Here is a 27,631-nt window from a genome sequence, read left to right as displayed (position 1 = left end):
GGCAGTCCATGCCAGACCCACCCTCAGAAACCCCGAAAGGTTGTACTCACAAAGGCCGGGGACCGGAAATCCTGCAGGCTGTCCGGGGATCCGAAGCTGGAGCTGACGCTCTGCTCAAAGGTCTCCAGCACTGGAAACAGACACACAGATCCATCAGCCGAGCAGGAAATGCAACAGCACACGCTTCACAGCTTGCCACTGCAGCACCAGCAGCAAAGCAGTCAGCCTGTGTTCAACACGCATGGGCGGCACAGGTGACCTCACGGGCTCACTGTATGACACATGTGGGCGGCACAGGTGACCTCACGGGCTCACTGTATGACACATGTGGGCGGCACAGGTGACCTCACGGGCTCACTGTATGACACACGTGGGCGGCACAGGTGACCTCACGGGCTCACTGTATAATACACGTGGGCGGCACAGGTGACCTCACGGGCTCACTGTATGACACACGTGGGGGCACAGGTGACCTCACGGGCTCACTGTATGACACATGTGGGCGGCACAGGTGACCTCACGGGCTCACTGTATAATACACGTGGGCGGCACAGGTGACCTCACGGGCTCACTGTATGACCCACATGCAGTTCCCGTCCCGGGGTTGCTGCACCCACATGCAGTTCCCCTCTCCTGGCACTGCCCAGGCCACCTGGGGAGTGACCCAGTGACTGAAAAACCTTTCACCCTTTCGTATCACTCTACCTTTTAAACAAATAAATCTTTTAAAAGGAAATATAATGAAATCCAAGAAAATTTACCAGTGTTCATTTAAAAAATGTAAACAAGATGAAATCAATTCTAATCATTTAAAACAAAGTTGAAATCATCAACTGAATGCATGATCAATATTTTAATAGACAGTAGCGAATTCTTTCACTTTCTTTTTAGGTACCAAGTGTTAGAAAAAGTGGTGTGAATCTTACAATAATGAAACATCTCAGCTGGAACCGGCTCAGGCTCAGTGTCCAGCAGCCCAAGTGTCCAGTGGCCAGCAACCAAGCACAGAGTGCCTCCGTGAGCCCCTTCCCAACAGCAGTGACAAACAGGAGTGCAGTGGGAGGGGCCGCCCAGCAGTGACAGGTGGACAGCAGTGGGAGTGGCCACCCAGCAGTGACAGGTGGACAGCAGTGGGAGTGGCCGCCCAGCAGTGACAGGTGCTGGACAGCAGTGGGAGGGGCCGCCCAGCAGTGACAGGTGCTGGACAGCAGTGGGAGGGGCCACCCAGCAGTGACAGGTGGACAGCAGTGGGAGGGGCCGCCCAGCAGTGACAGGTAGACAGCAGTGGGAGGGGCCGCCCAGCAGTAACAGGTGCTGGACAGCAGTGGGAGGGGCCACCCAGCAGTGACAGGTGGACAGCAGTGGGAGGGGCCGCCCAGCAGTGACAGGTGGACAGCAGTGGGAGTGGCCGCCCAGCAGTGACAGGTGGACAGCAGTGGGAGTGGCCGCCCAGCAGTGACAGGTGGACAGCAGTGGGGGGGGCCACCCAGCAGTGACAGGTAGACAGCAGTGGGAGGGGCCGCCCAGCAGTGACAGGTGGACAGCAGTGGGAGTGGCCGCCCAGCATGGGGAGAAGAAAGCATCTGTTTAGAGCACTGGCCAGATTCTGATTCACATAAATGTGGAAAAGTTAAAGCCCGTTAGGGAGAGAATTTGAATATTTTGCCGTTAATACTGAAATATGTAACAATCCAATTTCAGCTACATAGAGACAATGTTAGCAAAGAGCCATTCTCAAACAGTAAGCAAGTTTCAGCAGACATTATTTCATGTTTAGAAACAGTGGCATGGATCGCCAGTCCTAGCTTCCTCCACAAGCCCACTACATGACAAAGGAGACTGACACCACGGCCAAGGCGGCCCTCAGGGCCTCTGGCCTGGAAAAGGCCGCAGAAAGGCTTAGCTTGCAAATTCTGCAGCTAGGGTGCAAAGTGCTTGTTGTCAAGGACTCATCACTGTGAGGTCCACAGCTTTCCTAACTACGTTATCTTAACCAGAGGGAAGCTCTGAAAATAGGATGGCTAGCTCAGACCTGCCCCCAGGGGCCTACCAGTGGCCCCAGGCCAGTCAGCTCAGCTCCACAGCTGGGAACCAGCAACAGCAAGGGATTCAGACCCACAGAGGGGCAGGCCACGGTGGCACTCCCAAGCCTGGATTTGACAGGTGACATTGAACTAACACCTCTATGTGTCCATCCCTCAGGGACCTGAGAGCAGGCAGCGCAAATGAGTGTCCCCAAGGGCGCCTGCAGGTGAGCCCCAGGGGACACACCTGACAACCCCGGAGGCCCAAGGGACTGCCTAGAAGAGCAGTCTGTCCCCCTGGGTCCCAGCATCAGGAGAGGGTGACAGCTGTCCAGGTCACTTCCTTGCAGCAACCATTGTCAGCTCACAGCCAGAGCAGAGCCGTGTGTCCCAGGGTGGGTCAGGTGGGAGCAGGCCTGACCTTCTCCAGGCAGACACTGACCCTTAGGGTCTATTTACAGCTTCTGAGGCCAGCAGGTCGGGGAACCTGACACTGCGGACACCCTCCACACCAGCACCGAGGGATTAGATGGCCGGCCTCTCCACGGCCCAACCAATAGTGGACCAGGACGGGATGGGCTCTGCAAATAGAGGACACACCAAAAGCACCACCCAGCTAGACACGCATGCAGTCTGAAGGGTTACACAGAACAAGCATGGCCAGCCAGGCCTCCAGACACCCTCCACACAATGAAACGGCAGAGAAACCACAGAGAGAGTGTGAACTGGGGCGGCTACGGGGCCACCACACCCAGCAGGAGGATTCATGCGGTTAACTAACAGCTCTGACAGCCTGCTGTCCGCTTTCTCATCATCTAATGGAACCAAAAAACTTCATTTCTCAGCAAAAAGGCAGCGTTCAGACTCAAGGTGACATGGGAAGCATTTGATTACAGCAGGGAAAGAAAGGATGGGGGCAGCTGAGAGGGCAAAACGTGCTCATTTTGCTTCCATCTTCATATAAATCACTTTTTCTTACCATCTCTTAGTGTATTGCTAGTTATCACCATGCCCCATTCTGCGAAATAGAATACCTGCAACGAATCATGATTAGTTAACTTCAGCCTTTCAAACATAAATGCTTTGGGACTTCCATGTTCTCTGTTAAAAGACCAAGTGAAAAATAAGTTTTTGAAGGGGTCGGCATCATCAAGCCGCTGCCTGTGGTGCTGTCATGCCTCACTAGCTCCATCTTGAGTCCTGGCTGCTCTGTATCTATCCAGCTCCCTGCTAACACACCCGGGCACGCAGAGGCAGAGGTTCCAACTGCTGGGGCCCCTGAGTCCACGTGCGAGACCCAGAAGAAGCTCCTGGCTCCTGGCTCCAGCCTGGGCCAGCATCAGACACTTTGATCATTTGGGGAGTAAACCAACAGACAGAAGATGTTCTGTCTCTCCCTCCTTCTCTATAACTGTGCCTCTCAAAACATACATAATTAAATCCTTTTAAAAAGAAAGCAAAAGACCAGGAACTGAGAAGTGGGCTCAGAATATGATGACACAGCTGGCTCAGGGCAGGCTCACACACACGCACAAGGGGTGGGCTGACGCATGAGCACCAGTGCCCGTCTGCTCCGTAACATGCCGTGCCAGTAGGTCCTCAGGGCACCGAGAGCCAGGCAGTTCTCTCTTCGAGGTAGGGCACTCGAGGTGCCGTTAATTTAACTTCAGCATCATTTTCAAAGTGCCAGGTCAGATGGACTGTGGAGTGCTTTAAGACTCCTATCAACTGGGTGGGGCGGGGCCGTCTGGCACAGCGACTGGACACCCTTTGGGATGCCCGCCAGAGTTCCATGCTGGTGTGCACCCGGGGGGGCAGCATACGGCAGCTCAGGTAGTGGGGGTGCCAGCCATCACGTCCTGCTTTGTGCAACATGCCCTGGCCTAATCCCGGCTGTTAGGAGTGAACCAGTGGATGACAGAGTTCACTCTGTCTGTGTCCCTGACTTAAAAACATAAATAAAACATGTTTAAGTTCTTAGAAATGTGGAATTCAAAGGTTATTTTTAAAAAAATCAATTGGATTGTTCTTGGTAAAAGACACAAATTTAAAAGAAACCTACTAAATGTGTATTTTTTCTAAATTTAGTAATAGTCACAGTTAAAAGGAAATTGAATTTATAAAAACACACTGAAAAACATTATCAGTGCAGTTAACACAGTGTGGCTGAACTTGGAGTTCTGACATTTATCTAGTGTGCCAATACAAAGTGCCCCAAGGGAAGCAGATGGGGCCTTGGTGTAATCATCACAGCTCCCACCACTTCCTGTCTCCCAATGAGAGGCACAGACAGCGCCAGTCAGCCTGCCCAGCAAAGCTGACTAACACCTAGATAAGCTGGCCGATAAAGTGAGCCAGTATCTGCACGGGTATAAAAATTGCATTATTGCTCCTTAGGACGCTCAAGGAACAACAGTGTCCTGAGAACAAAGGTCAAGGGATTCAGGCACCCACCCGTTATCTAACGTACAGCACCAGCACGGCAGGTGGGTGTGCCCAGCTGACCTGTTCTCCGACTGGATGGCATGGAAATTATCTGAGACACAATGGATATGGGAGAAAGAGCAGATAAGATGACATGAGGAGAGATGCAAAGGGCAGTGGGTAGGGTCCGTGGGGCCCGGGTGGGTTTAAGCCTTGACCCCTTCCTTCCTGGCTGCATAATCGTGAGCATTGCTTTTATTAGGTTATCTCTCTCCGGTTACTTCATAGGACTGTGCAATGATGCACACGGAAACGCACAAGCACAGTGTATAAACAGCTCTATAAGCACACATTAAGGTCAGGTGCACAGATTCAGCGATGCGAAGAGACTTTGTGGAATTCATTGAGTTTAGTATTTTGTGCCTGATACTTGTAAGCCTCTCATCGTGTTTAATTCTATTTTGTTTTACAGATGATGGGAAGTATGCAAGCTTGTGAATTAGCAGAGGTCAATGGGAATTCCAATCCAATTTCAAAATTGAACTTTTTTTTTAACACATCTGTCCTCTGAGCTGCTATAGATTATCCAAGGGTTCCCTGATGCTACAAAACTGGTGAGGAATTAAGATAACACTGTAAGCATAAGCCAAGGTAGAACCACTACAGGCAATCAGCTGTTTCCCAAAGGGTGTAACAGACTCATCTTAAAATCAGTTAGAAATGCAGAATGCATATCCAAAGAGTTAAGATGAGGTGAGCCCATGGAGAAGCTCCAGGCAAGCAGCAGGGAGACAGGAGTCAAAGATGTGGGGGCACCGGGGTCTCGGCTGTAGGAGTCTGTGTGAACACCAGCAGCACGGCAACAAGCACCCACTGGAAAACACAGCCCAGACGGCAAGCGAGAAACCGTCGGTGACCCGCCAGGCTGCCACATCTGGAAACTCCCTTCTCCGCACCCAGACCGACACTGGCCCGCCGCAGCCAAGCAAGCAAGCACAGGTGCACGGACTCCAGTCCTCCGCCTGCTTTTCTGCTCTCTCGTCCTGTAATGTAGGAAATCTTCATATCCAGGAGTTCTAAGACCTATCAGCTACAAATCTGCTGGTTAAGTAGTTCTCCCATTCTAAAGTTATCTTTCCAGCTTCTTGATTATATTGGGTTCTCATGATACATTGTGCATAAATACACCACATGTATTTTGGCAAAATACAACATATTTGTTTTTAGTTCCTTGGTGTTCTAACAGCACTGGTTCAGCCTTATCATACACTTTGCTCTATGAGTGTCACAATTCTAGCTTCTCCGTCACTCCGTTCCGGGCTGCTGTGGTCTGTCGAGTTGCCTTTGTGTCGACATGAAGGAGGGTTCAAACTCTCTCCTTCTAGATAAGGAAACCCAGAGTTCCTTCTTCTCTGAGTACTGGGCACCATTTCCCAAAGCGCCTGGCCAAGACAGGATAGTTTGTTTCTGGACTCACACCACCCACTGGTCTACATCCATCCATACGGCAGGGCCTCACTGTTCTGATAACCCGCAGCTGCTGGTCCATGTAAGCCCTGGAATTAGGTGTGAGTCCTCTTATTCTTTTCCAAAGTTATTTTGGTTGTCTGATACCCATCGCAATTTATTATAAGTGTGAGGAAGTATTTGTTTCCGCAGCCTTTACCACTGAATGAACAGCTAGTTTTCAATTAAGATTTAAGATGAACAATAATGGACTCTATAGCTGAAGGGGAGGTGGGTACTGCTTTCAAAAGTGTGGCTCAAGTGACTGATGTTGTCCAAGATAAATGGCACTGACTATGCAAACATGTTCCAGGAACATCCTGCAAGAGTATGGCCACTGCACAGACCAGGCAGTTCCCAGAGGAACCCCACCTTGAGTGTGCGCCGGCTGCACTCAGCTCACAGCTGCTTCCCACCACCGCCAGGGCTCACGTGGTGTGGCGTGCAGGCGTTCCACATCCCTGCATACAAACCCACCTGTGCTGTCAGCCCTGCCTCACCCACCACAGCAGGCCTCATTTCAAAGCCAGCCAGAAAAACAATAATAATAAAGGCAGCAACAGCAGGGTAGGCCCGCCCATATCTAAAACCTTTGTGTGTCATAACTGAACAGACGGTAGTTGTCACACGCCATGCACAGCCATCACCACTGCTGGACACATTCAGGAGGTGCAGCCAGTTCAAGCACAGTCTGCAATGAGGGGTCACCAACAGTCGTCAACAGCCAGCCGAGGGCTGAGCTGGGCTTCCGCACTGAGTTGGCTAAAGGCTGGCCACTGCCCGGGGACAGAGACCCCCTGGCCAGCGGAGAAGGATGGGGACTTCCTCAGCGGAGAAGCAAAGGAGCTCATGGACTTTCCTCCCCTCTACCAATAAGCTGAATCTCAACCAAACCCACACCAGCCCAGCAATGAGCTACAAATAAACCCTAATCTTGAACATGGAGTAGAATCAGAATCGACACACTGCATTTAAGTGTTGAGCTGGCAGAGAACTGTTAATAACCACACCAGCAGGGCACCGGGCTCTGAGAGCTCCCTGGTGGCAACGTAAGCTTGCTTGGATCTGACTCTGCATCTGAGGAGCCACACCTAACTGCTTACACCAACTGTGTGCAGGGACTTAGGAAGAACATTAATGACAGAATATATCAGCAATGTCTTTTATAATGTAAACACGTGGATCAAAAACTAGGTAAGAAACAGGCTACACCCCTAGAAGTGAAAGCAGACCCTTAAACAGAAACTGTCATCCCCTTAGGCCAAGTACTCACCTGCAAAGGCAAAGCAACCCAGTACTGGCTGGTGGATGCAGGCGTGAGCAAAGCACCCCACGGAGCAGCACATGCTATGTCAACAGGGAAGTAAACGCTGACACTTGCCACAGCATGCAGTAACAGTGAGGACCACCGTGCTGAGTAAGGAGCAACAAGGACGGTCCCCATTCCATGGGCCACCTGGAGGAATCCCTATCAGAGGGACAGAGGGCAGAAAGGCAGTGGATAGGCAGGGTGGGGGCTGTCATCTAGCAAATGCAGTTTCCTTAGAAGGTTCTGGAGCCAGGAGGGTGATGAGAGCCGTACACAGTGTGAGAACCACTTCACCGGGCACTGGGACCTGTGGCTCAGCTGGACAGCCCAAGTTACCATCTCCTGTACCACAAGGAAAACAAATGGGGCTTTCAAACCCTTGCTGCCTCCTGTGGGCTGGACTGTCTCGGAGTCGGGCAGACCTGTCCCCCTGTCCCACCCTCCCCGGCAGGAGCTCTTCCTGGTCTGGACCAGCACAGTCTCAACAGCACCCTAACTCCCCGGTCTGCCCATGAGCCAGTTCCCAATGAACTGAAGGCCATGTTGCTTTCAAAGAATAAACTAAACTTGTGTGGTAGGAAGGACAACTTAAACAAAAGACAGCAAGCAGCAGGAAGCCAGGGCATCAGATGCCCAGAGAAAGCAGCTGGCTCTCGGCATGGGCACTATCTCTGCAGGTAGCCCCCAGCTCCTTTCCTCCTTGCGACAAGCAGCCACATGCTGTATGGCACCTGCAACACACACACACACACACACACACACACACGTCTGGGGTAAAAGGAGTCAAGCAGTGCTCGTGCCCAGGAAGCATGAGGGAGGGGTGGCACTTTGAGAAGCGTCCATCCCACTCTGGTCTGCTGAGGAGTGCGGGCTTTACTCAGTGTGCTGCTATGTCACAAGTGAGGGACAGCATAAGCAAGCAGGGCCACCAATGAAAGCAAAGGGACCTGGCAGCCCCGGCCAGAGCCCAGCGCTGAGTGTGCCCTGTGGTGGGCGCACATGACTTCCTAAACGACGTCCACTGCTTAGATCCCACTTGAGGCCATCAACCAAGCAACGGGCTAAGACAAAAACTTCCCTCTGAGCAGCCGGCCTCACTGGTGCAGCTGCTACTCAGGCTCGGGGTCAAGGCCCCCTCAGTAGGGCCTCTTTACCTTCCTGGTCAGCCTTCAGCAGCCCAGCAGCCTCCACATGACCACTGAGCAGCAGCCCTCCCAGGTGATGGAGGAGTGGCCACCAGCATTTCCAGTCCAGGCAATACTAGCGTGGCATCATTTGGACACGGTCAAGTCACCGGAGAGATCTGGGCCACCTGAGACCTGTCACCGAGGCACCTACCTCGGCAGTTATGAAAATGATGCCACAGCGTCCAGCTCCTGCCCTGGGAACCACACAACCCCATCCCCAAACCCTCCCCTGGGAGCCGCATCCCCCGCCCCTAATCCCAAACCCTCCTGTGGGAGCCACACTTCCCCCAAACCCTCCTCTGGGAGCTGACCAACCCCCCCCAATCCTAAACACTCCTCTGGGAGCTGACCACATCCCATTCTCAAACACTCCTCCGGGAGCCACACTTCCCAAACCCTCCTCTGGGAGCTGACCACCACCCCCAATCCTAAACCCTCCTCTGGGAGCTGACCATCCCCCCAATCCAGAAACACTCCTCTGGGAGCTGCAACCCCCAATCCCCAAACCCTCCTGTTGGAGCCACACTCCCCCCAATCCCCAAACACTCTCTGGGAGCTGACCACTCCCCATCCCCAAACCTTCCCCTGGGAGCCCCATCCCCTCAAAGCTCAGCCTGGCTGCTCCTCCCAAGTGCCAGGCTCTCGTTCCAAGGCCTCTTTACTCTTGTCCTAACTCTGAGCTAACTCTTGGTTTTTCCCTCATCAACACTTTTCACACTCAATTTTTTTCATCTTAAAACAAAAACACCGCCACTACCACAAAAAGAAATAAGGAAAGAAAGAAACAAACAGCTAGGGGTCAGTGTGATGGCACAGCCAGCTCATCACCCACCCACAATGCCGGCAATCCCAAATGGATGCCAGTTTGTGTCTTGGCTGCTCCGCTGTTGATCCAATTCCCTGCTGATGGCCTGGGAAAGCAGCAAGTACCTGGACCCTTACAACCATGGGGAGACCAAGAAGAATTATCTTGATCTGGCCTTCAGATTGGCTCAGCTACAACCATTGTAGTCATTTGGAGAATGAACCAGCTGCCTCGCCTTCTTTCTGTAAATTTGTTTTTCAAATAAAAATAAACAAAACTTTAAAAAACCTAGAAGTTTAAAAATGTCAAACACATATACTCTGACCCAGTAATCTACTTTGGGAACCTGTTGCTCAGAAGGCCCTATGCACACATGCTAAGGCACAAACATGCACACACATGTCCAGACAGCACGACAGTACATTCCTGGGCTATGCAGACAGAAGCACAGGCTTTCCCAGTGCCCTCAGCCGCAGGCCTGGCCTGCGTGAAGCAAGCGGGCAGAAGCCCATACACACACGTGCAGAAACCTCCAAACCTCCAAGGACCAGTCCCCACATCCCCCGGCCCCCAAGAGGGGGTCAGAGAGATTAGAGTCAGGCCCCCACCTCCAAGGACCAGCCCCCACATCTCCTGGCCCCCAGGAGGGAGGGTCACTTAGAGATTAAAAAGGCATGCACTGTGAACTTTTATAAGTACAGACCGCTTTGAAATGGGAATAAAACAATAAAGATAAGAGGTTATCAAGGGCAGCAGAAACAACTTTCACCAGCCCATCCACAGTGCTGACCACATGGAACGCAGTCCAGAGTCCCCACCCAGCAAGGCTGAGGGTCTGGGGGAGCCAGCGACCTCAGGGCGGCGTCCTCAGGGCGGCGTCCGCTCCTCCAGGCAGCCGGCTGGCCCTGCCGCCCAGGCCTCTGCCGCCCAGGCCTCTGCCGCCCAGGCCTCTGCCGCCCAGGCCTCTGCTGCCCAGGCCTCTGCCGCCCAGGCCTCTGCCGCCCATGCACTTCATGTTTTCCTTTATCTTCACATCCCCATGAGCTCTGACACCGCTGACCAGGTCAACAAAAACCACATATCTGTATACTATGCAAGCCAGTCCCTCTGACACACAGATAACGAGCCACAGATCACGTGACAGTATGTAAATGTGGCAGCACTTCCAAAGGCCAGAGAAAGGGAATCGAACGAGTTTATTTTGGCACAAAAACTTTATTTCTGTAACACTTAGCAAATGCGTATTATAAAACTCCAGTCTTGCGTATGCATTTGAAATGCCCATGTATATACACGTGTGTGCGTTTCAGAGGAAGAAAAGCAACAGAGCCGGGGTCTCCTGAAGTTTTGCCTTGCCTCAGGGAGCAAAGGGCTCAGGCAGGACAGGCGGAAAAGGAAAGCAGCCCGTGCTTGCCGAGGGTGCCGGGCCCAGCGCACGCCCGCCCCGGCTGCTGAGCCTGCAGCCATCAAGACCCCAGATCTCTGTGAAACTGGCAGAGACCCTGTTCACAATTCAGGTGTCGGAGCTTGGGATGCTCCACATGCTACCCTCCCTCGTGCCCGGAATTCCCACCTGTCCTCCTCCTGCCGTCTTTCTTTAGAAAGACAGATTTACAGAAAAGAGAGACAGAAAGATCTTTCATCTGCTGGTTCACTCCCCACATGGCCTGAGCTGAGCAGGATCCCAAGGCCTTGAGCCATCCCTCACCACTTTCCCAGGCCATTAGCAGGGAACTGTATGTAAGTGGCATAGCGGGGACATGAACCGATGCCCATACGGGTTTCCAGTGCCTGCAGGTGATGGGTTATCCTGTTGGGAATTAGCACTGGCACCTCCTGCTATATGTTGTATTTTTTTTCTGCAATGCTGTATTTCCTTCATTATCACAGACTTAACACTCCATCGAGTAAAGATCTTAGGAAACAGCAAACAGGAAGAAGCCCCTCTCTTCCTCAAGCCCCAATGGACACAGGGTGGAAGCAACCAGCACAGCCCCAATAGACACAGGGTGGAAGCAACCAGCAAAGCCCCGAAGCCCCTCCCCTCCACACAGCACACCAGGAAAAACATGATTCCAGCTTATTTCACCAAGCCTAGTGATTTCCATCTATTTTGTTGCAGAAGACAGGATTCCACTCATTTTACTGCACTGTGGCCATTTGGGGAGTGAACCAGCAGATGAAAGATCTTTGTCTCTCCTCTCTACAAATGTCTTCCCAATACAAATGAATACTTTTTAAAGAAATGTTTTAGCTTTATCTCCTGCTAAATTACTCCGCGTACCCCTGAGACGTTCAGGAATATTTTGTCAGAAAAATTTTCCCTGCTGGTCGGTGGCTTCACTCCCACAATGCCCCTTGCCCTAGGACGAGCCAGCTTCTGACGGTCCCGCCTGGATTTGGGAACGGTCATGGTCATCCCGCCTGGAGTCTGAGCCTCCTGGGGGCCCCGACCTCACAGCCCAGTTGGCAGTCTTGGTTCCCAGTCACTTCTCTTTTGATCTTCTACCTGGGAAAACTGTTTCTCTCCCCACCCTCCCTGGAGCTTCCTGACCCCCTGAAGGCCACAGAGACGCAGGTGCAACCCCGTTTTCTGAGACAAACTTCTCTTCACAGCTACAGGAGCAGCCAACAATACTGCAAACCTGAAAAGTGCTGCAGTGAGAGGAAGCCACAAGCCAAGCCAGGTCCTACGTAGAACAGCATGCCAGACGACAAGCTCTGTTTCCTTCCTGCTTTTAAACTGGTGGAAAAGCCTGGAACGACCAAATTCAAAGACGCCCAGACCTGCAACCTAGATATGTTAACAGAATGTGGAGTCCCAGAGCCAGGAACTGGGCAAGACAAAGACAACCCATCAGTCCTCAAGTCATTGTCATGGCCCTGCTGCCTTCAGACACCGCTGCTCCATGCATGTCTCCTGCTCACAGGCGAGGAGTCACTGCAGGAGCCTGGGGGTGGGAAGCCACAGGTGTGCTCAAAACCTGAGCATCACTGAAGGTCGGCTGGGGGAAATCTCGCAGTGTTTTGTATCACAAATCCCCTCAGCAAACGTATGATGCCCAAACACTTCCCTGGCAGGTGGCAGGGATAGGAGTCTGGTTGTGGGATCCCGCCCCACGTGTGCAGGCTGCCCACAGGAGGACACACCTCCGGCCTCAGCAGCTGTTTTCCCAACCTCACGCACCGGAGTCAGGAATTTCAGCAGCCCATGCAATGGGCTGAGAGTGAGCAGTCTGGGAGCATGACCAGACATTCCGGCTGGGGCCCGAGCACACAGGAGTGGGATGCACAAGAGGTGAGCGCTACAGGGAGGGGGTGTGTGGGAGCTAACAGCAGGTGCTGATCACACACAGAGCACACGGCTTACCCAGACTGGATGGGAGGAGGCTGTGAGGGGCCAGAAAGGGCCGCCTGGAGGCAGACGCATCACCTGAGAAGGAGGAGGCAGAGTGAATATGACACAAAGACTCACAGGTGCAGAGGGCCAGGCTGGCCTCAGCCCCGGCACACCCACCACCACTCCCATCACCACCGCCACGGCCACCTCCACAACCACCACCACCGCCACGGCCACCTCCACAACCACCGCCACGGCCACAACCACCGCCATGGCCACCTCCACCACCACCGCCACAGCCACAACCACCGCCACGGCCACCTCCACAACCACCGCCACGGCCACCTCCACAACCACCACCACCGCCACGGCCACCTCCACAACCACCGCCACGGCCACCATCATGACCACCACCACGCCCATCACTACCACCACCATGGTTACCATCACAACCACTGCACCCCATAGCCATCATGACTTCGGCCATGGCCAACACCACATCTACCACCACGGCCACTACCACGACCAGCACCACCACAACTACCATGGTTATCATCACAACCACTGCCAGCTGCCATGGCCACCTACCACAGCCACCACTACCAACTGCCCTTCCCAGTTCCTGTCCTCACCATCTACAATAATTCCTACTCTCCCGATCCATCCACCTATAGCAGGCACAGGAACAATCCAGCTAACCCCACTCACTGTCCTGGTCCCATGTGCAGCAGGACAGGCACAGGACAGCTGACCCTACTCACAGTCCTGGTCTCATATGCAGCAGGACACGCACAGGTCACTGACCCCACTCACAGTGCTGGTCCCATGTACAGCATGGACAGGCACAGGCCAGTTGACCCCACTCACCGTACTGGTCCCATGTGCAGCAGGACACACACAGGCCAGCTGACCCCACTCCCCTGTCCCTCAGACTTACCATGGAGCTTTCTGTAAGGCACCAGTCCCTTTTCCAGAAACCAGGGCTGGTGACTGGCACTGCTTCCCTGAACTCGCCAGGAGACACAGCATGACAGCCAGGACTGAGGACATGGACAGATGGTGCCCCCAGGCCCCACGGCTCCCAGCCCTGGGTGTACACTCACCAAGCTTCTGAGAGACCCACGGAGACCACACTCCAGAGGACTGAGTGGGCCTTGGGCATCTGCATCAGGACTGGTCTAGCTGCCCCATGCCCTCCCCCAGCCCCTATTCCAGCTGCAGAGGGTGGGAAAGGAGAAGGCAAAAGGCTCCCTATGTTCCCCTCTGCCCCATAGGTCCAAGGCCACAGTGGACATGTGCCACTCCTTCTGCAGGTTCTGACATCACCCCCCAAGCAACCGAGACCCAAATGCATGTGACCCAGCAGTACTCGCAGCTCCTCTGAAACCTGTGGCCAAGTGGGCCTTTCTGCAGCACAGCCCCCGCCCCCAGCCACACTCACAGACACTTACACATCCACACTGGCCGCCAGGGTCCTGCCAGGCAGTGGGCAGTGAGGCAGGGCTTGCACCGCGTCCCTCTCTGCACCCTTCCCTACCCAATCAGGCAATGAAGACCTGCCCGAGTGCAGTCAGCAGCCTCAGGAGAAACACTCTCAGAGGGTGGACAGCGGGGAGGCCAGCTCTGCAGACCGCCTGGCCCTGCAACGAGCAGAGGCAGAGTTCCACGCGGTGTTCACGGGCGACGCCTGGGAGGCCAGGAGCCTCGGCAGCCACGGCCCTTGCCGAGTGTGCAAAATGAGGGTAGCTCAGAGCAGAGCATCCTGTAAAGTGGGACCCACACATGTTCCTGTGAAAGTCAACCTCTTGCTGGCAGGTGGCGGTCACAAAGGTCCTCTGGTGAACAGGGACCAGGCTCCAACCCTGAAGTGAGAGTAGGCTCATCCTGAGAATGACACAGGGCAGGGACAGCCAAAGCCACAGGACAGCGTATTGGGTGCGCAGGGCGAGGATGGGGCCTGGAGAGCAGGAGACACGAAGCGCCTCTCACAGGGGCAAGACCCAACGAGGACACCAGGTCCATCTCCCCTGTTGATCCTCACCGCCCTATCCATCAGACAGAGAGGGAGGTCGGGCAAGATCTCCCAGCCCCTGGTCAACCAGAAGCCTGGAACAAGCTGGTCGCCCATGTGGGTCCCAGGAAGTGGGTTGCCTGAGCCCTCAATGCTGTCTCCCAGTGACTATATGAGCACAAAGCTGCATTCAGGGACCGGAGCCGGAAGGGGACTGCGGCTGTGCGACGTGGGATGCCGGGGTCTTAACCGTGAGCTAAAGACTCACAGACAGGTCCACAAAACTTAGAACAGATCAACGCTATTGCAGATTGAGGCACCCTGAGTCCAGCCCTCCCGCCAGCACCTGGGGAGTGACCGAGTCAGACAGGGCCCTCCAAGGCTGAGGAGTGGAAACAGGCTTTGGGCTGGGTCCTGACGGTCATGCCGACATCCTCACAGGAGGCAGCCAGGCGGACACTCCCTGCAGTGCCTGCCCACCGAGGCCTGTGGAAAAAGCCGCCCAGGAAACCAAACGCACTGACCGCTTGGCCGTGACTTCCAGCTCCCAGAACTGCGGGAAGGCAGTTCTCAGGCCCAGTCGGAGAGGCCCTGCTGTGACCGTCCTGGCAAACTCACACGAGGTCAGCAGACTGGCCAAACCAGTCAACACATACGCACGGAGACAAGCCCCTGGGGCAGATAGCTGCCATCGCTGCATCTTCCTCCTCCTCCTCTGCTTCCTCCTCCTCGTCTTCCTCCTCCTCCTCCTTGTCTGCTCCTGCAGCCTGGGCTCACCCCAGGCGGGATTGGGGCAGAGACACACAGGCCCCCTCCCCCTCCTTCAGCACGCTCTGCACATGCGGGGATCTTTTAACAAATCGTGTGACTCAAGAAGCGAGTGCTCCGAGGATTTTATTTATTGGTGGATTTTGAAGGCTTGGCTTGTTTCCCAAAGTCCTCCTTCCTGTGCCGTAACTCCTAAAGGGAAGGTGTCATCTTAACATGACGGGTGGAATTTTCACAGAGCTTCCCGTGGGGCTTCGGGAATCCAGAGCAGGAAGTGAATGCTGTACTGGTGTGCCAACCTCATTTTTATAATTTAATGCCAGTGGTCTCAGAGTAATGAAATAGATCAAAGGAGACAAAACAGTAACCCACCCGTCAGAATTTCTAGATGTATAAATGAGACCTTGGGGCGGGCAATTAGGCCAGCGGCTAAGATGTCTACCACGCACATCAGTACTCGGGTTCAATTCCTGGCTTCCTTGGCCCCAACTCCGGCTCCCTGGTCACGCGCAAGCTGGGAAGCGGCGGGAACTCAGCAGCAAACCCACTGCCTGCCTGAGAAAGGCTGGGTCAGCTCGCTCAGCCGGAGGCCCTCAGCTTCCCCGGGATGGGCAGGGGCTGCCACCCCAGGGCATCATCCACACCACCCCAAAAGGATGGCCAGGCCAATGGGCAGTCAGCCCACCTGCAGCGATGCTTCTAAGGTCCTGGCACAGTGCCCCAGCAGGGAGGAGGCTGTGGCACGTGCCAGGACAGGGGCACAGCATGTCTGCCAGGAAGGAGTGTAGGACACAGACTAGACTGTGTGCACGCACACACAGGGTGGGGTCACGGACGGGTGCTGTGGCCTGGGGGACACCGGGCCTGCAGAGCTCAGGGAAGCTGGCGGAGCAGCAGGCCAGGTCTCCTCACCTGCTAAAGGGGAGCCTGCTCCTCATCCTGACTCCTGCTGCAAGCCCAGACAGGACAGCGCAGCCTGAGGCCTGGCAGGAGGCACCCAAGAACCCAACTACAGGTTAGCCACTGCTTGCCATGCCGGCTTCATCTATCACAGTGGCTGGTTGGAGCGCTTTCAGAGCACTCTGCGTCTGAACCAGCTCTCTGCTGATGCACCTGAGAAAGCAGTGGAGGATGGCCCAAGCGCTGGGCCCTTGTCACTCAGGGGGGAACCCACACGGAGCTCCAGGCTTCTGCAACCTTTTGGGAAGTGGATGGAAGGTCTCTCTTTCTCTCTCTCTGTCCTAAAACCCATTGGTCCCCCTGCCATTCAAATAAAAAAACCTTAAAAAGAAACCCAATGGCCATTGTTACTTGTTGAATCCACTCCACACTGCAGGCTACCTGCAGAGGGGGAGGAGGGGTAGGGCAAGGATGAGGAACAGGAAGGGACCCCCCAGACACTCTAGCTCCGGGCACAGAGCATGCCAGGGCTGTCCGGGGCTGCCCTGAATCTCAGCACCCAAGAATCTGACACACACCCACGAAGGGAGCGCTAACCCAGAGGTAGACACCCCACACAGATGCAGACCAGGCAATCAGCGTGAGACACTAAGTCAGCAGGTCACTAACAACCCGATAGCCATCCCCTTTCCACTGAGCCTCCTTAATTAGGAACGGAAGTGTCCACGGGAGACTTCAGACAGCAGAGAGCCAAGTGCTCCTCCCCCAACAGCTCTGTGAGTGGTCCCAAGGTCTTTGATTAGAGGAAACTGTGGCGAATGAAGCTACAGGGATTTGCAACAGCATAGCCCCAGGCCAGGTTCCTGGCTGTTAAAGCTCCCTTTTCTCTTACTTTTTTTTTTTTCCTTTTTTAACATTGTATTTTATTTATTTCACCTATTTGAGAGACAGAGTGAGAGGAACAGAGGGACCTCCACCTGCTGTTCACTCCCAAAATGTCCAGGACAGCCTGGACTAGGGGAGGCTGAGGCCACAAACTAGAGAGGGACAGCAAGGCCAACAGGCAGGAGATGTGGTATGTGCCGGAACACACGTAGGGGATGCCGCAGTGCTGGAACACAGAGCAGAGCAGGAGCCACACGTATACAGGAACAGGGCCTGGGCAGGGACAGTGTGGGCAGGAGCCCAGTGTGCAGGCACACCAGTGTGTGTGGGAGGAACCCAGTGCGGGCAGGAACAGGGCACGGGCAGGAGCCCAGTGTGCAGGCACACCAGTGTGTGTGGGAGGAACCCAGTGCGGGCAGGAACAGGGCCTGGGCAGGGACCCAGTGTGGGCAGGAACCCAGTGTGCAGGCACACCAGTGTGTGTGGGAGGAACCCAGTGCGGGCAGGAACAGGGCCTGGGCAGGAACCCAGTGTGCAGGCACACCAGTGTGTGTGGGAGGAACCCAGTGCGGGCAGGAACAGGGCACGGGCAGGAGCCCAGTGTGCAGGCACACCAGTGTGTGTGGGAGGAACACGGCACGGGCAGGGACACAGTGTGGGCAGGAGCCCAGTGTGGGCAGGAACACCAGTGTGTGTGGGAGGAACCCAGTGCGGGCAGGAACAGGGCCTGGGCAGGGACACAGTGTGGGCAGGAACACCAGTGTGTGGAAGGAACTCAGTGCGGGCAGGAACACAGCACGGGCAGGGACACAGTGTGCAGGCACACCAGTGTGTGTGGGAGGAACCCAGTGCGGGCAGGAACACGGCACGGGCAGGGACACAGTGTGGGCAGGAGCCCAGTGTGGGCAGGAACACCAGTGTGTGGGGGAGGAACCCAGTGCGGGCAGGAACAGGGCCTGGGCAGGGACACAGTGTGGGCAGGTAACACTTGTGTGCAGGAGCACGGTGTGTGTGCAGGAGCACGGTGTGCGTGCAGGAGCACGGTGTGTGCAGGGCCCCATGTACAGAGCACAGCATGCGCAGGTGATGTGGTACCTCAGGACTGGCACAGGAGGCACAGAGATGTCAGGATTGTCCCAGAGACCAGAAACAGGCTTTGACATTTCCTCTTTAGTTCCAAACGATTATTACAGAGAATGGAGAAAACCCCAAATTTACTAGAAATACTCACACGCTCCCCGTACAGACAACCACGACTATCCTCTCGCCTGCACATGCGCTATAAATGCGTCACGATGCATGCCGTGCGCACTGCAGCTCACAGCCCTCACAGCTGTTCCTAATAAGCCTGTCATCCACTGTAACCCACTTGAACAAGCCAAGGCAGGGAGGGCAGCCCACAGCCAGGGCCGCCGCAGAGCTGAGCTGGGACCAGCAACGGGTGCACTGTAACCCACTTGATCAAGCCAAGGCAGGGAGGGCAGCCCACAGCCAGGGCCGCCGCAGAGCTGAGCTGGGACCAGCAACGGGTGCTCCGGCCCCTCCCGCAATCCGACTCTGACTTGTGCACGTCATGAGGGAGGTGCCTCCCGACCCGAGGCATGCTCCCACACACACGGTCCCTCAGAGCCCTCAATCCCTGTGGCATCTTGATTCGCACCACAATCAACCGAAAATGTACACCTTGAAAAATGAGTCTTCGGCTTTTTTGTCTTCCCACACGGGGAGCACAGGAAACCCCAGAATCTGTTCAGAGTCCTGAAAAAGTCCAGGCTGCCCTTGGTGACGGCCACGGCTCGGAGGGTGACAAGCTCAGATCCACACCTGGCCGGGAGGGACCAGAGCACCAAGAAACGGAGGCGGCGCCTGGGCCAGGGACCAGGCAGTGGCCGCAGGGTGGGGCACTGAGGAAACAGCAAAAAGAGGAAGTGGGTGGCGTGGGGCAGGGGAGGACAGGGCTGCCAGGGAGGGAATGAGTTGAAATCTATGATGACGTGGCTGACACTGTTCCGGGAGGTGCCTCACTGTGTGGCCCGGATGGGCAGAAAACACTGCTACAGGAGGCGGGGAGCGGGGGAGGCCAGAACTCGCCACCTGTGTGGGTGTTGCCCTGTGAACGCTGGGGCAGGCCGGGCCATGGGGCTCACGCACATTCAAACCCTGAAGTCTACAGCGTGTGGAATCCTGTCGCCCCTCGGAGCTGACCCACCAGCAGTCCCCTGCCCCAAGGGGACCTCAGGGCTTGCCACTCAAATGTGAAGCGTTTTCTGCTCGGTGCACCAAGGCACTAATATCTCCTCTGGTTTAAAACACACTTCTGAATATTTCAGGCATTTTATGAATTTCTTGGCAAGGATGATAATGGAATAATCCATTTTTGCAGCCACACGAAACAAAAAAGAAGGGGGAGCAGTTCCATTAATTAAGGAATTTAATATGCTTTATAAGTACCGGTCATTACTCGGGCCCTATAAACGGAGGCTGAGGTCAGGAGATGATCTTCACTGCCAGAACCTGTGCCCACATTTATTCTGTGTAGGTTCTGCATATTTGCATAACAACTTTATCCTGTATCCATAAGTTTAATTTTTAAAATTACATTAGAAAGCTAAAAATCAAATTTCCCTGATTTATGTATGACCAGTCTTAACAAGGTGCTGCCATGATGAGCAGCAGCAACCAACTAAGTGAACATCCGCCTTTCCAAGGTGCCGACACTGTGACGGACGGGAGAACAAGCCGCCCTGAGTAGGAGCGCTTTCAGGAGCCTGGAACGTTCCAGAAGACAAATGACAACAGTGATGGCAGGCGATGGGGCCAAGGAGGTGTGACACTGGAAGCTCATCTCACACTCTCTTTGCCAACAGCATGGACGTGCATATGGGTGTGTGTGTGCACCCATGTGCCCGGACAATCTCGGGGCAGGCCGACCCCAAGAGGAGCAGCGAGGGGATCAGAGAAAGGTTCCCCTACCCTGTGACGGACATAGCTACTGGCTCCCCTGGTCTGGGCTGACCTGTTGGCTCCATTAGCAGTTCCACCAGCTGGGTGCCCCAGTTCAGGTGGGCAAAGGAATGAGTCCACAATGGCCCTGCTTTGCTTGGCGAAGATGGCAGAGAGGATGCTGGGAAGAGGTTGAGGCCATCTGAGTGTCCAAGGGGGACCCGGACTGAGACTGACCATGGGGACAGTGACAGGCAAGGAGGCAAAGGGAGGGGCGAAGGAGCGACAGAGGCAGGGCTGGAGACCAGAGCCCTCAGGGGAACAGAAATCACAAATGGCAAGTGTAAAAAAGTCATCGCATTCAACCATAAACTGTGAGTTACAAAGTGAAATCAATTTGGAACAGGGCTATTTTAAAACGTGATTGTTTCACGCCTTGGCATTCAGATGGAGCCGTACAGTAAAACAATGAAGTCAGGAGAATCTGCCTTTGTGCATTCAAACCCACGGGCTGACTGGTGGACGGTCACACTACATATTTCTATTTCATTTTCTGTTGGTAACTAGGTCCAATGCTTGATAGCTTTGATAGCTTTAGATATCAGGAAACTTCACAATCCATTTCATCTTAAGTCCATTTAGCACAAAAAAGTGAAATGTCACCATTTGCCATTCTCTATGATATGTGTATGATAAGCATTTGAACAGCAACTTCAAAAAGGTAAATTCAATTAACTCAAGCTAGCCTGTACACACACTGTCTTCCAAAGCCAACTTAAGATCCAGCAACAAAGAGCGGGGCAGAAGCAGGTGCAACTGCATCTATGAAGGAGGACCCAAGCAAATCATCCGGGCCTGACCCCTACAGAGAAGGCGTGAGTTCAAGGCCCAGCTCAGCCACCTGCTGATTCCATAGCCGTGGCAGGTCACTGCACGTGTATGCGCCTCAGTTGTATCAACCTGCCAAAGTGGGATCCTGAAGAGCCCCCCAAAGTCACCCTGAGAATAAACAAGGAGAGTGCACTGTCCATGTTGGATAAGGACCACCTTGCTGCCACATTCCTGGTGTAAGTGCCCCCCTCTTGATCCGGATAACCAACAGCCAGCCCACACTGGCTCCTGCTAATTCACGGCCCAACTCAGCTCTAAGTCATGCTGAGCTTCTCGCCCAAGACCCAATCGTCAGGACACCACAGTCAGCATCTGAGATTGGACACAAAAGGTCATCAGCTCAGGCTAGTGAGGGGCCTCTGCAGACTGCACTGGGGACTTCTCTTCATGGTGGCCTCCAGCTCTGTCGGGCTGCAGTGACAAGTGAGCTGAGGCCACAAACACAACCCAGAAGGTCCCTGCATCTCTAGCCTGTAGCCTTGGTCCTCTGGTGTGGCAGCCACATGGAGACACCGTGGGAGAACTGGTCTTGCTTGCCCAGTTGATGCAGGTGTCTGGGCTACCTGTAGGTGCCTGAGTCCCTCTTACATGTGTGGCATTCACACGTGACCTAAGCACACCTCCAGATGACCTGGAACACCTGAGCCGTCACCGCTGTGTAAACAAGTGCGTAGGGGATAATGACAGACACTCAGGTTTAGGGCTGGCGTGGTGTCTGTGTGAAGTCAGCTGAATCCAAGGATGGGGAACCACAGACACAGAGGCCTACTGAGCTGCCCCCCCAAACACAGCACCCTCCCACCATTTCCTCCAGGAGGCAGGGACAATGGACAAACTTAGGGCTCCAAGTCTTGCCATGAACTCCCCTGGTGTTCCAAACCGGAACTTCCAAGTCTCTGCTCATGCTGCCTGACAGCCAGCATCCACTTCTAAGGTTTTCACAGCCTAGAAGGCCCTCCTGGGGCCTAAGCTCGGGTGGGGTCAAACCCCCAAAGCCCTGTGCTGCTAAGGGACCCCAACTCCACACTGCACGGATGACACTACCAGATAACACAGCAGGACACCACAGGCCTGTGACTTGTAAATTCTGCTTTCTCCTCTCGTGGCTAGAACACGGCAGGGCAGGAAGAAGAGAACAAGCAGCCTGGCTGCCCATGGACTCGCACACCCACCAAGGCCGCCCATGGACTTGAGACAGACACGCCCACCAGGGCTGCACGGCTGGGGGAGCCTCAGAAGGGCAGACATCCCGACAGACTGCACGCAATCCTTCTCCAGCAAAGGGTTCAACAAGCTAAGCCAGAAATAAGCTCACAAATGAGTAGCTGTCCCTTGTCGATTCTGTGGACTCAACCCCGACGCCTCACCCGAGGCCAGAGCTGTGGGGGCAGCTCCATGTGACTCAGGCCATAGCATGAAGGCAATGCAGAATGCTGTGCCTGAGCCATACTTGGTGTTTTACGTGTTGCACATGTAAACAGCCCGTATTAGGTGGCATTGTTACGTTTTTCTTTAGGCATTCTCATCATCTTCCAGTGACCATAATACAGCACTCATGCAGTTAAATACACTCGGAGCTTAGCAGCCTGAACCACAGAGCAGCATCTGCACCAGTTTTAGAGCTGTAACTAAGCAGCAATAGACAGAAAGTAACCAAACAGGTCGGAAACCAGGACAAATTCCACAGTTCTCAAAGAAGCCAACTCTGAGAAGTAGCATGGTGCCAGAGCCCGGCCCCGGTGCCAGAGCTGCTGCTCCACCAGGCCATCCGACACAAATTCTCCTCTGTAATTCAATCAGTACGTCCCTCCCCACCCCCTCGGCACCAGCCGCTGTCTCAGGAAGGAGATTCTGGGTCACGTGGGTGAACAGTGCCAGCAATAGCAGCAGCCTCTGGGCCTAACCAAGGAAACTCCTTCCTGGAGGGCAAGGGAGTGTTTAAGTGGAACAAGGCTGTCGGACAGGTGTCAGTCTGTGTGTCTGAGACACACCAGACACCCACCCTGTTTTCCAAGTCACAGCCAGCCGAAGCCACTTCAAAACCACCTGCATCTAAAGCCGCCTTGGATTCGCTAGAGATGCAGGGAAGTTTGTGTTTAGAGCTTCCTGGCCCCCTTTTGCAACACTGCTTAAATAAATCTTTGCAGCCCATTACATTCAGGATAACTAACAAATGCAGGCGGGCTCACAGCATGGAAAAGGCGGGCGAGGACTAGGCTGCACAGCTCTGCCAGCTACGTCCCTTACGCCCCCTCTCCCAGGCGCAGCCCAAGGAAACGCTCTCAAGACCAGAGTTCTTCACATGCCATACCCACAATAATTCCCCCCAGTGCACACAGTGGTGGAAGGAGCAAGAGGCGCAGGCTAAACAAACAAGGCACCAGTTTCAAAACTTGAACGCGTAAACAGAGCATGGACAGCGACGAAGGAATGCAACAGCCGGTGCTTCTGTTGCTCACGCACATTCTCCCACAGGACACACGGCTCCTCAACGGGACAAGCATTCAAGAAACTCCCCTGAATAGACTGAGTTCTGGGGCTGGAGTTGGGGCACAGTGGGTCAAGGAAGCTGTCTACTACCCAGCATCCCATGAGAGAGCTGGTTTGTATCTTCTGCTCCACTTTTGATCCTGCTCCCTGTTGATAAGTTTGAAAAGCAGTGGAGGATGTCCCAAGTGCCTGGGCCCCTGCTGGCCTCCTGGCCATCGCAGACACTGTGGATGTGAGTCAGAACGGTCAAGTGCCCAGCTGAGCCCACCTCCCACGCCCCGCTGCCTGGGCGGCAGGTCAGGACTGACAGCAACTCGGCCCTGGCTGCGGCCAGGCACGCCATCACAGGAGGGATTCAGCAGGTTCCTGCCCTGAGCTCTCAAGAACCACTTGATTCTGGAGAAGGCAGGCCTGGGCCAGGTCACTGGTCAGCAGCAGACTCAGCTCGGCCCCAGGTCTGCAGGCCCCCACTATGCCCAGTGCTCACCTTGCCTCTGCCTTCTTACTATTACATTTTTTTAAAGATTTACTTACTTTTTTTGATGACCGTTACATATTTTACATGGCTAACTAGGGTCAAGGGCTACAGGAAGGTTGGTAAAACCATTCTTTCCACACTCTCTTTTTTCTTCCTGTATCTGGGGGAAGGGGAGAAGCCACACCCAGCCTCCCCAACGCCTCTGTACCCTGGGTGGAGGACAGTCACCCAACACCACCCCAGGGTCCTGAAGAGGGGCATGCTCCGAGGGTCCTGCCCAAGAGGTTTTGATAGTTCAATAGTTTTGAATTATTGCCGATCTTGCCACTCCAAGCACAATGAAATCTCTCCAGAATCCACTGGCTGACACAGTTCACCTTAGAGTCTCCGTTTGCCCAGACTTTCACTGCCAACACATGGCTGGGGCAGCTGATTGATTTGTTCTGTCTTCTATCCTCTGTTATGGTACCAGGTGTCCTCTGCAGGCTCCAGTGTGCTGCCATATCCTCCATGTGAGAGCAGGGCAGAGCGCACACCCTGGGAGCCACTCAGGATGTCTGCGCCACCTACTGGAGTGCCGGGCTGAGCGACAAGGGCCTTCTCCCTGCCACCTTCCTATGCACAGAACCCAGGGGGTCACAGTGACACTCAGCACCTGGAGGGAGACCTGGCCGGAGTTCCCAGCTCATGGTCATGTCCTGGTCCAGCTCCAGCTCTAAAGGATGGAAGATCTCTCAAGGAGATACAAATAAACATTTTGTAAAATGTAAACATTCTGCGCCAGCCTAGTTTATTCACAGCGGGTGTTCCTGCCACCACACTGGGGCCCTCTCTCCACTGCTCTTTCGTGCACCTTGTTGGTTTCCGAGACTGCTGGGCACTGAGCAGACACTTAAACCTTGTGGATTTCTCTGGAAAGAGAGATGGAGCGAGGCCAAACACGGTTCCCTCCATTCCTCCTTAGTGATACAATCACACCCTGCAGTGCCTCGTTGTGCCCAAGTCCTCGCTAGGAAGCCAGTGTGACGTGGGCAGCCTCAAGAGGGTGACGACCCGTGCCCCAAGGTGACGGCGTGCCCCTCCCGGCCCCTCCTCAGCTCACAGCTCCTTACTCACCACTGCCAGTGTGTGCTTGGCTGTAAGCTTCCAAACACAGGAGCGTGTCATGCACTCCACTGACCTGGGTTAAAAAAATCCTCCAAGAACTCAGACAGGGGTTACCCTGCGGAGCAGGGGCAAAACCAGAAACCACAAAACAAACTTCCACTGGCTTCCGCCCCACTCATTGGCTGCTATTTCCTGTAGACGGTGAACGGGCACATTCATCGGCATCCATTGCTATGCCGACGCTGCAACAAGTGAGCCCAGACCGAGACCAGAGCAATCCCCTCAATTACTTACAGACGTGGAAACCAGCACTTCAGGCTCGTTTCCCACTTGGTATTTCTCAGGAACACAAGTAATGCTTATTAGGAATATATTAATGTACCATATGCTATCTTTATCAACTTAGTAATCTTGGGGTATTATTACTATTACTAAAATGTCAATCTAACTTCTGGAATTCCACCCAAGAGAATGTAGACAAATTATAATTAACAGATTTGTCCTATAGGCACAATAATTAGTCACAGGCCCACTCATAAATGCCTATAATTATGTGATTTTACTTATTACCACTGATTTGAAATTATGAAGTTTGCATTATTTTGCTAATATAAACAGCTGCTGCAAGTCAGGTCTTGCCAGTCTATTTTCCCACTTTGTCATCACAATGAGAAAAAAAGGGGGCTCAGAGAGATTCCACCATGTCCATAAGGAGTACAGACTGTTCTTTTAAGATTTTAAAATTTTTTATTGAAAAGGAAGATCAGATTTATGGAGAAAGAGACAGAGAGAAAGGTCTTCCACCCACTGATTTCACTCCCCAAGTGGCTGCAGTGGCCAATGCTGAGTTGATCTAGGCCAGGAGCCAAGAGCCTCTTCCAGGTCTCCCACATGGGTGCAGGGACCCAAGGCTTTCCCAGGCTTTTGTCGACTGCTTTCCCAGGCCACAAGCAGGGAGCTGGATGGGAACTGGAGCTGCCAGGACATGAACTGGTACCCATATGGGATCTTGTGCTTGCAAGGGGAGGATTTAGCCAGTGAGCCATCACATTGGGTCCAGAGTCAAGATTTTAACGTGCGTGTTCCAGTGTCCGCACAGCCCTCACTCCCTGCCCAATGCTCCATGTTGGACAGGCACGTGCCAGTCACAGGAGCCAGACTGCTCCCAAGAGCCCCAAGGCCCCAAGAGCGTGGAAGCTATGGGACAGCCCCCAGAGTAGCTTTAATTTTTGTTTGTTTTTGAAAGCCAAGTCAAAAAGTATATTATGACTCTACTGTTCAAGAAAAACACACAAGCTTTTCAATTATTATGCTACACAGAGCACTGTAGCACAGTGACCTGGCAGACAATGTCACCACCAAGTTAGGACTTCAGGAACACAATGCAAAAGTTCCAAAGCAACGTGCCCCTACTCCCCACTTTCATATGCAACTACATCGGCCAGGAGGAGCGGTTCACACACAGGCAGCTCAGGAGCCTTGGGTGCCCAGGAGGAGCGGTTCACACACACGCAGCTCAGAAGCCTCGGGTGCCCAGGAGGAGCGGTTCACACACACGCAGCTCAGGAGCCTCGGGCGCCCAGGAGGAGCGGTTCACACACACGCAGCTCAGGAGCCTCGGGTACCAGTGCAGCATCCACAGAGCCATCAGTTCCTTGTCACCCTGTGCGCTACGAGGTGAAACAGCTAGGAAGTCGCTGTTGCCACTGCACCAGGAAAAGAACAGAGTGCAGAGGTCCCTTCCATAGGGTTCAGCTCAGCAGCTGCATCAACAGGACCTCTCTCAAGTCAGACCACCTGTTCTGGGTTTTCCATCTCCATGAATGACCAAATACCCAAAGGAAACAGGAACCAGTGGGGCATCCTTGACCCATATAAGAGTACTGGATGTAGCTTCTGATCCAGTTTCCTGCTAACGTGCACCCAGGAAGGCAGCAGGTGGGGACTCAAATGCTTGGGTCCCAGCCACCCACTGGGCAGACCTGGACAGAGTCCCTGGCCATTACAGGGGTCCCAGCCACCCACTGGGCAGACCTGGACAGAGTCCCTGGCCATTACAGCCCTTTGTGGAAAGACACAGTCTGCCTCTCTCTCTATCTCTTACTGTGCCTCTGAAGTAAATACAAGAGGAGGCCCGTGGAACCCGTCAGCCTGCCCATCTTATGGATACCCGTGGAACCCGTCAGCCTGCCCATCTTATGGAGACCCGTGGAACCCGTCAGCACCCGTCCCACAGAGGCCCGTGGAACCCGTCAGCCTGCCCATCTTATGGATACCCGTGGAACCTGTCAGCACCCGTCCCACAGAGGCCCGTGGAACCTGTCAGCCTGCCCATCTTATGGATACCCGTGGAACCCGTCAGCCTGCCCATCTTATGGAGGCCCATGGAACCCGTCAGCACCCGTCCCACAGAGGCCCGTGGAACCCGTCAGCCTGCCCATCTTATGGAGACCCGTGGAACCCGTCAGCCTGCCCATCTTATGGAGGCCCATGGAACCCGTCAGCACCCATCCCACAGAGGCCCGTGGAACCTGTCAGCCTGCCCATCTTATGGATACCCGTG

At 54.2% G+C, this 27,631-nt stretch overlaps 1 protein-coding gene across 2 annotated transcripts in view; it reads right to left on the bottom strand.

Annotated features, from left to right (window-relative positions):
* ANO6 (anoctamin 6) overlaps window positions 1–27,631 on the bottom strand; it is a 78,712-nt gene that overhangs the window by 40,925 nt on the left and 10,156 nt on the right. The window contains exons 2-3 of one of the 2 annotated variants that reach the window (XM_040978920.1): window positions 12,626–12,688; window positions 51–130 (exon numbers count right to left, since the gene is read on the bottom strand). In XM_040978920.1, coding sequence (XP_040834854.1) covers window positions 51–130; window positions 12,626–12,688 — 143 coding nt within the window. The remainder of the gene's footprint in view (window positions 1–50; window positions 131–12,625; window positions 12,689–27,631) is intronic. The other variant, XM_040978921.1, reaches the window with a different exon arrangement.

Source organism: Ochotona curzoniae, unplaced genomic scaffold, assembly GCF_017591425.1.
Source record: "Ochotona curzoniae isolate NIBS_2020 unplaced genomic scaffold, NIBS_Ocur_1.0 contig_2927, whole genome shotgun sequence".
Classification (NCBI taxonomy): Eukaryota; Metazoa; Chordata; class Mammalia; order Lagomorpha; family Ochotonidae; genus Ochotona; species Ochotona curzoniae.
Note: the sequence above shows the minus strand (reverse complement) of the source record. Positions and strands in the feature narration are given on the sequence as shown.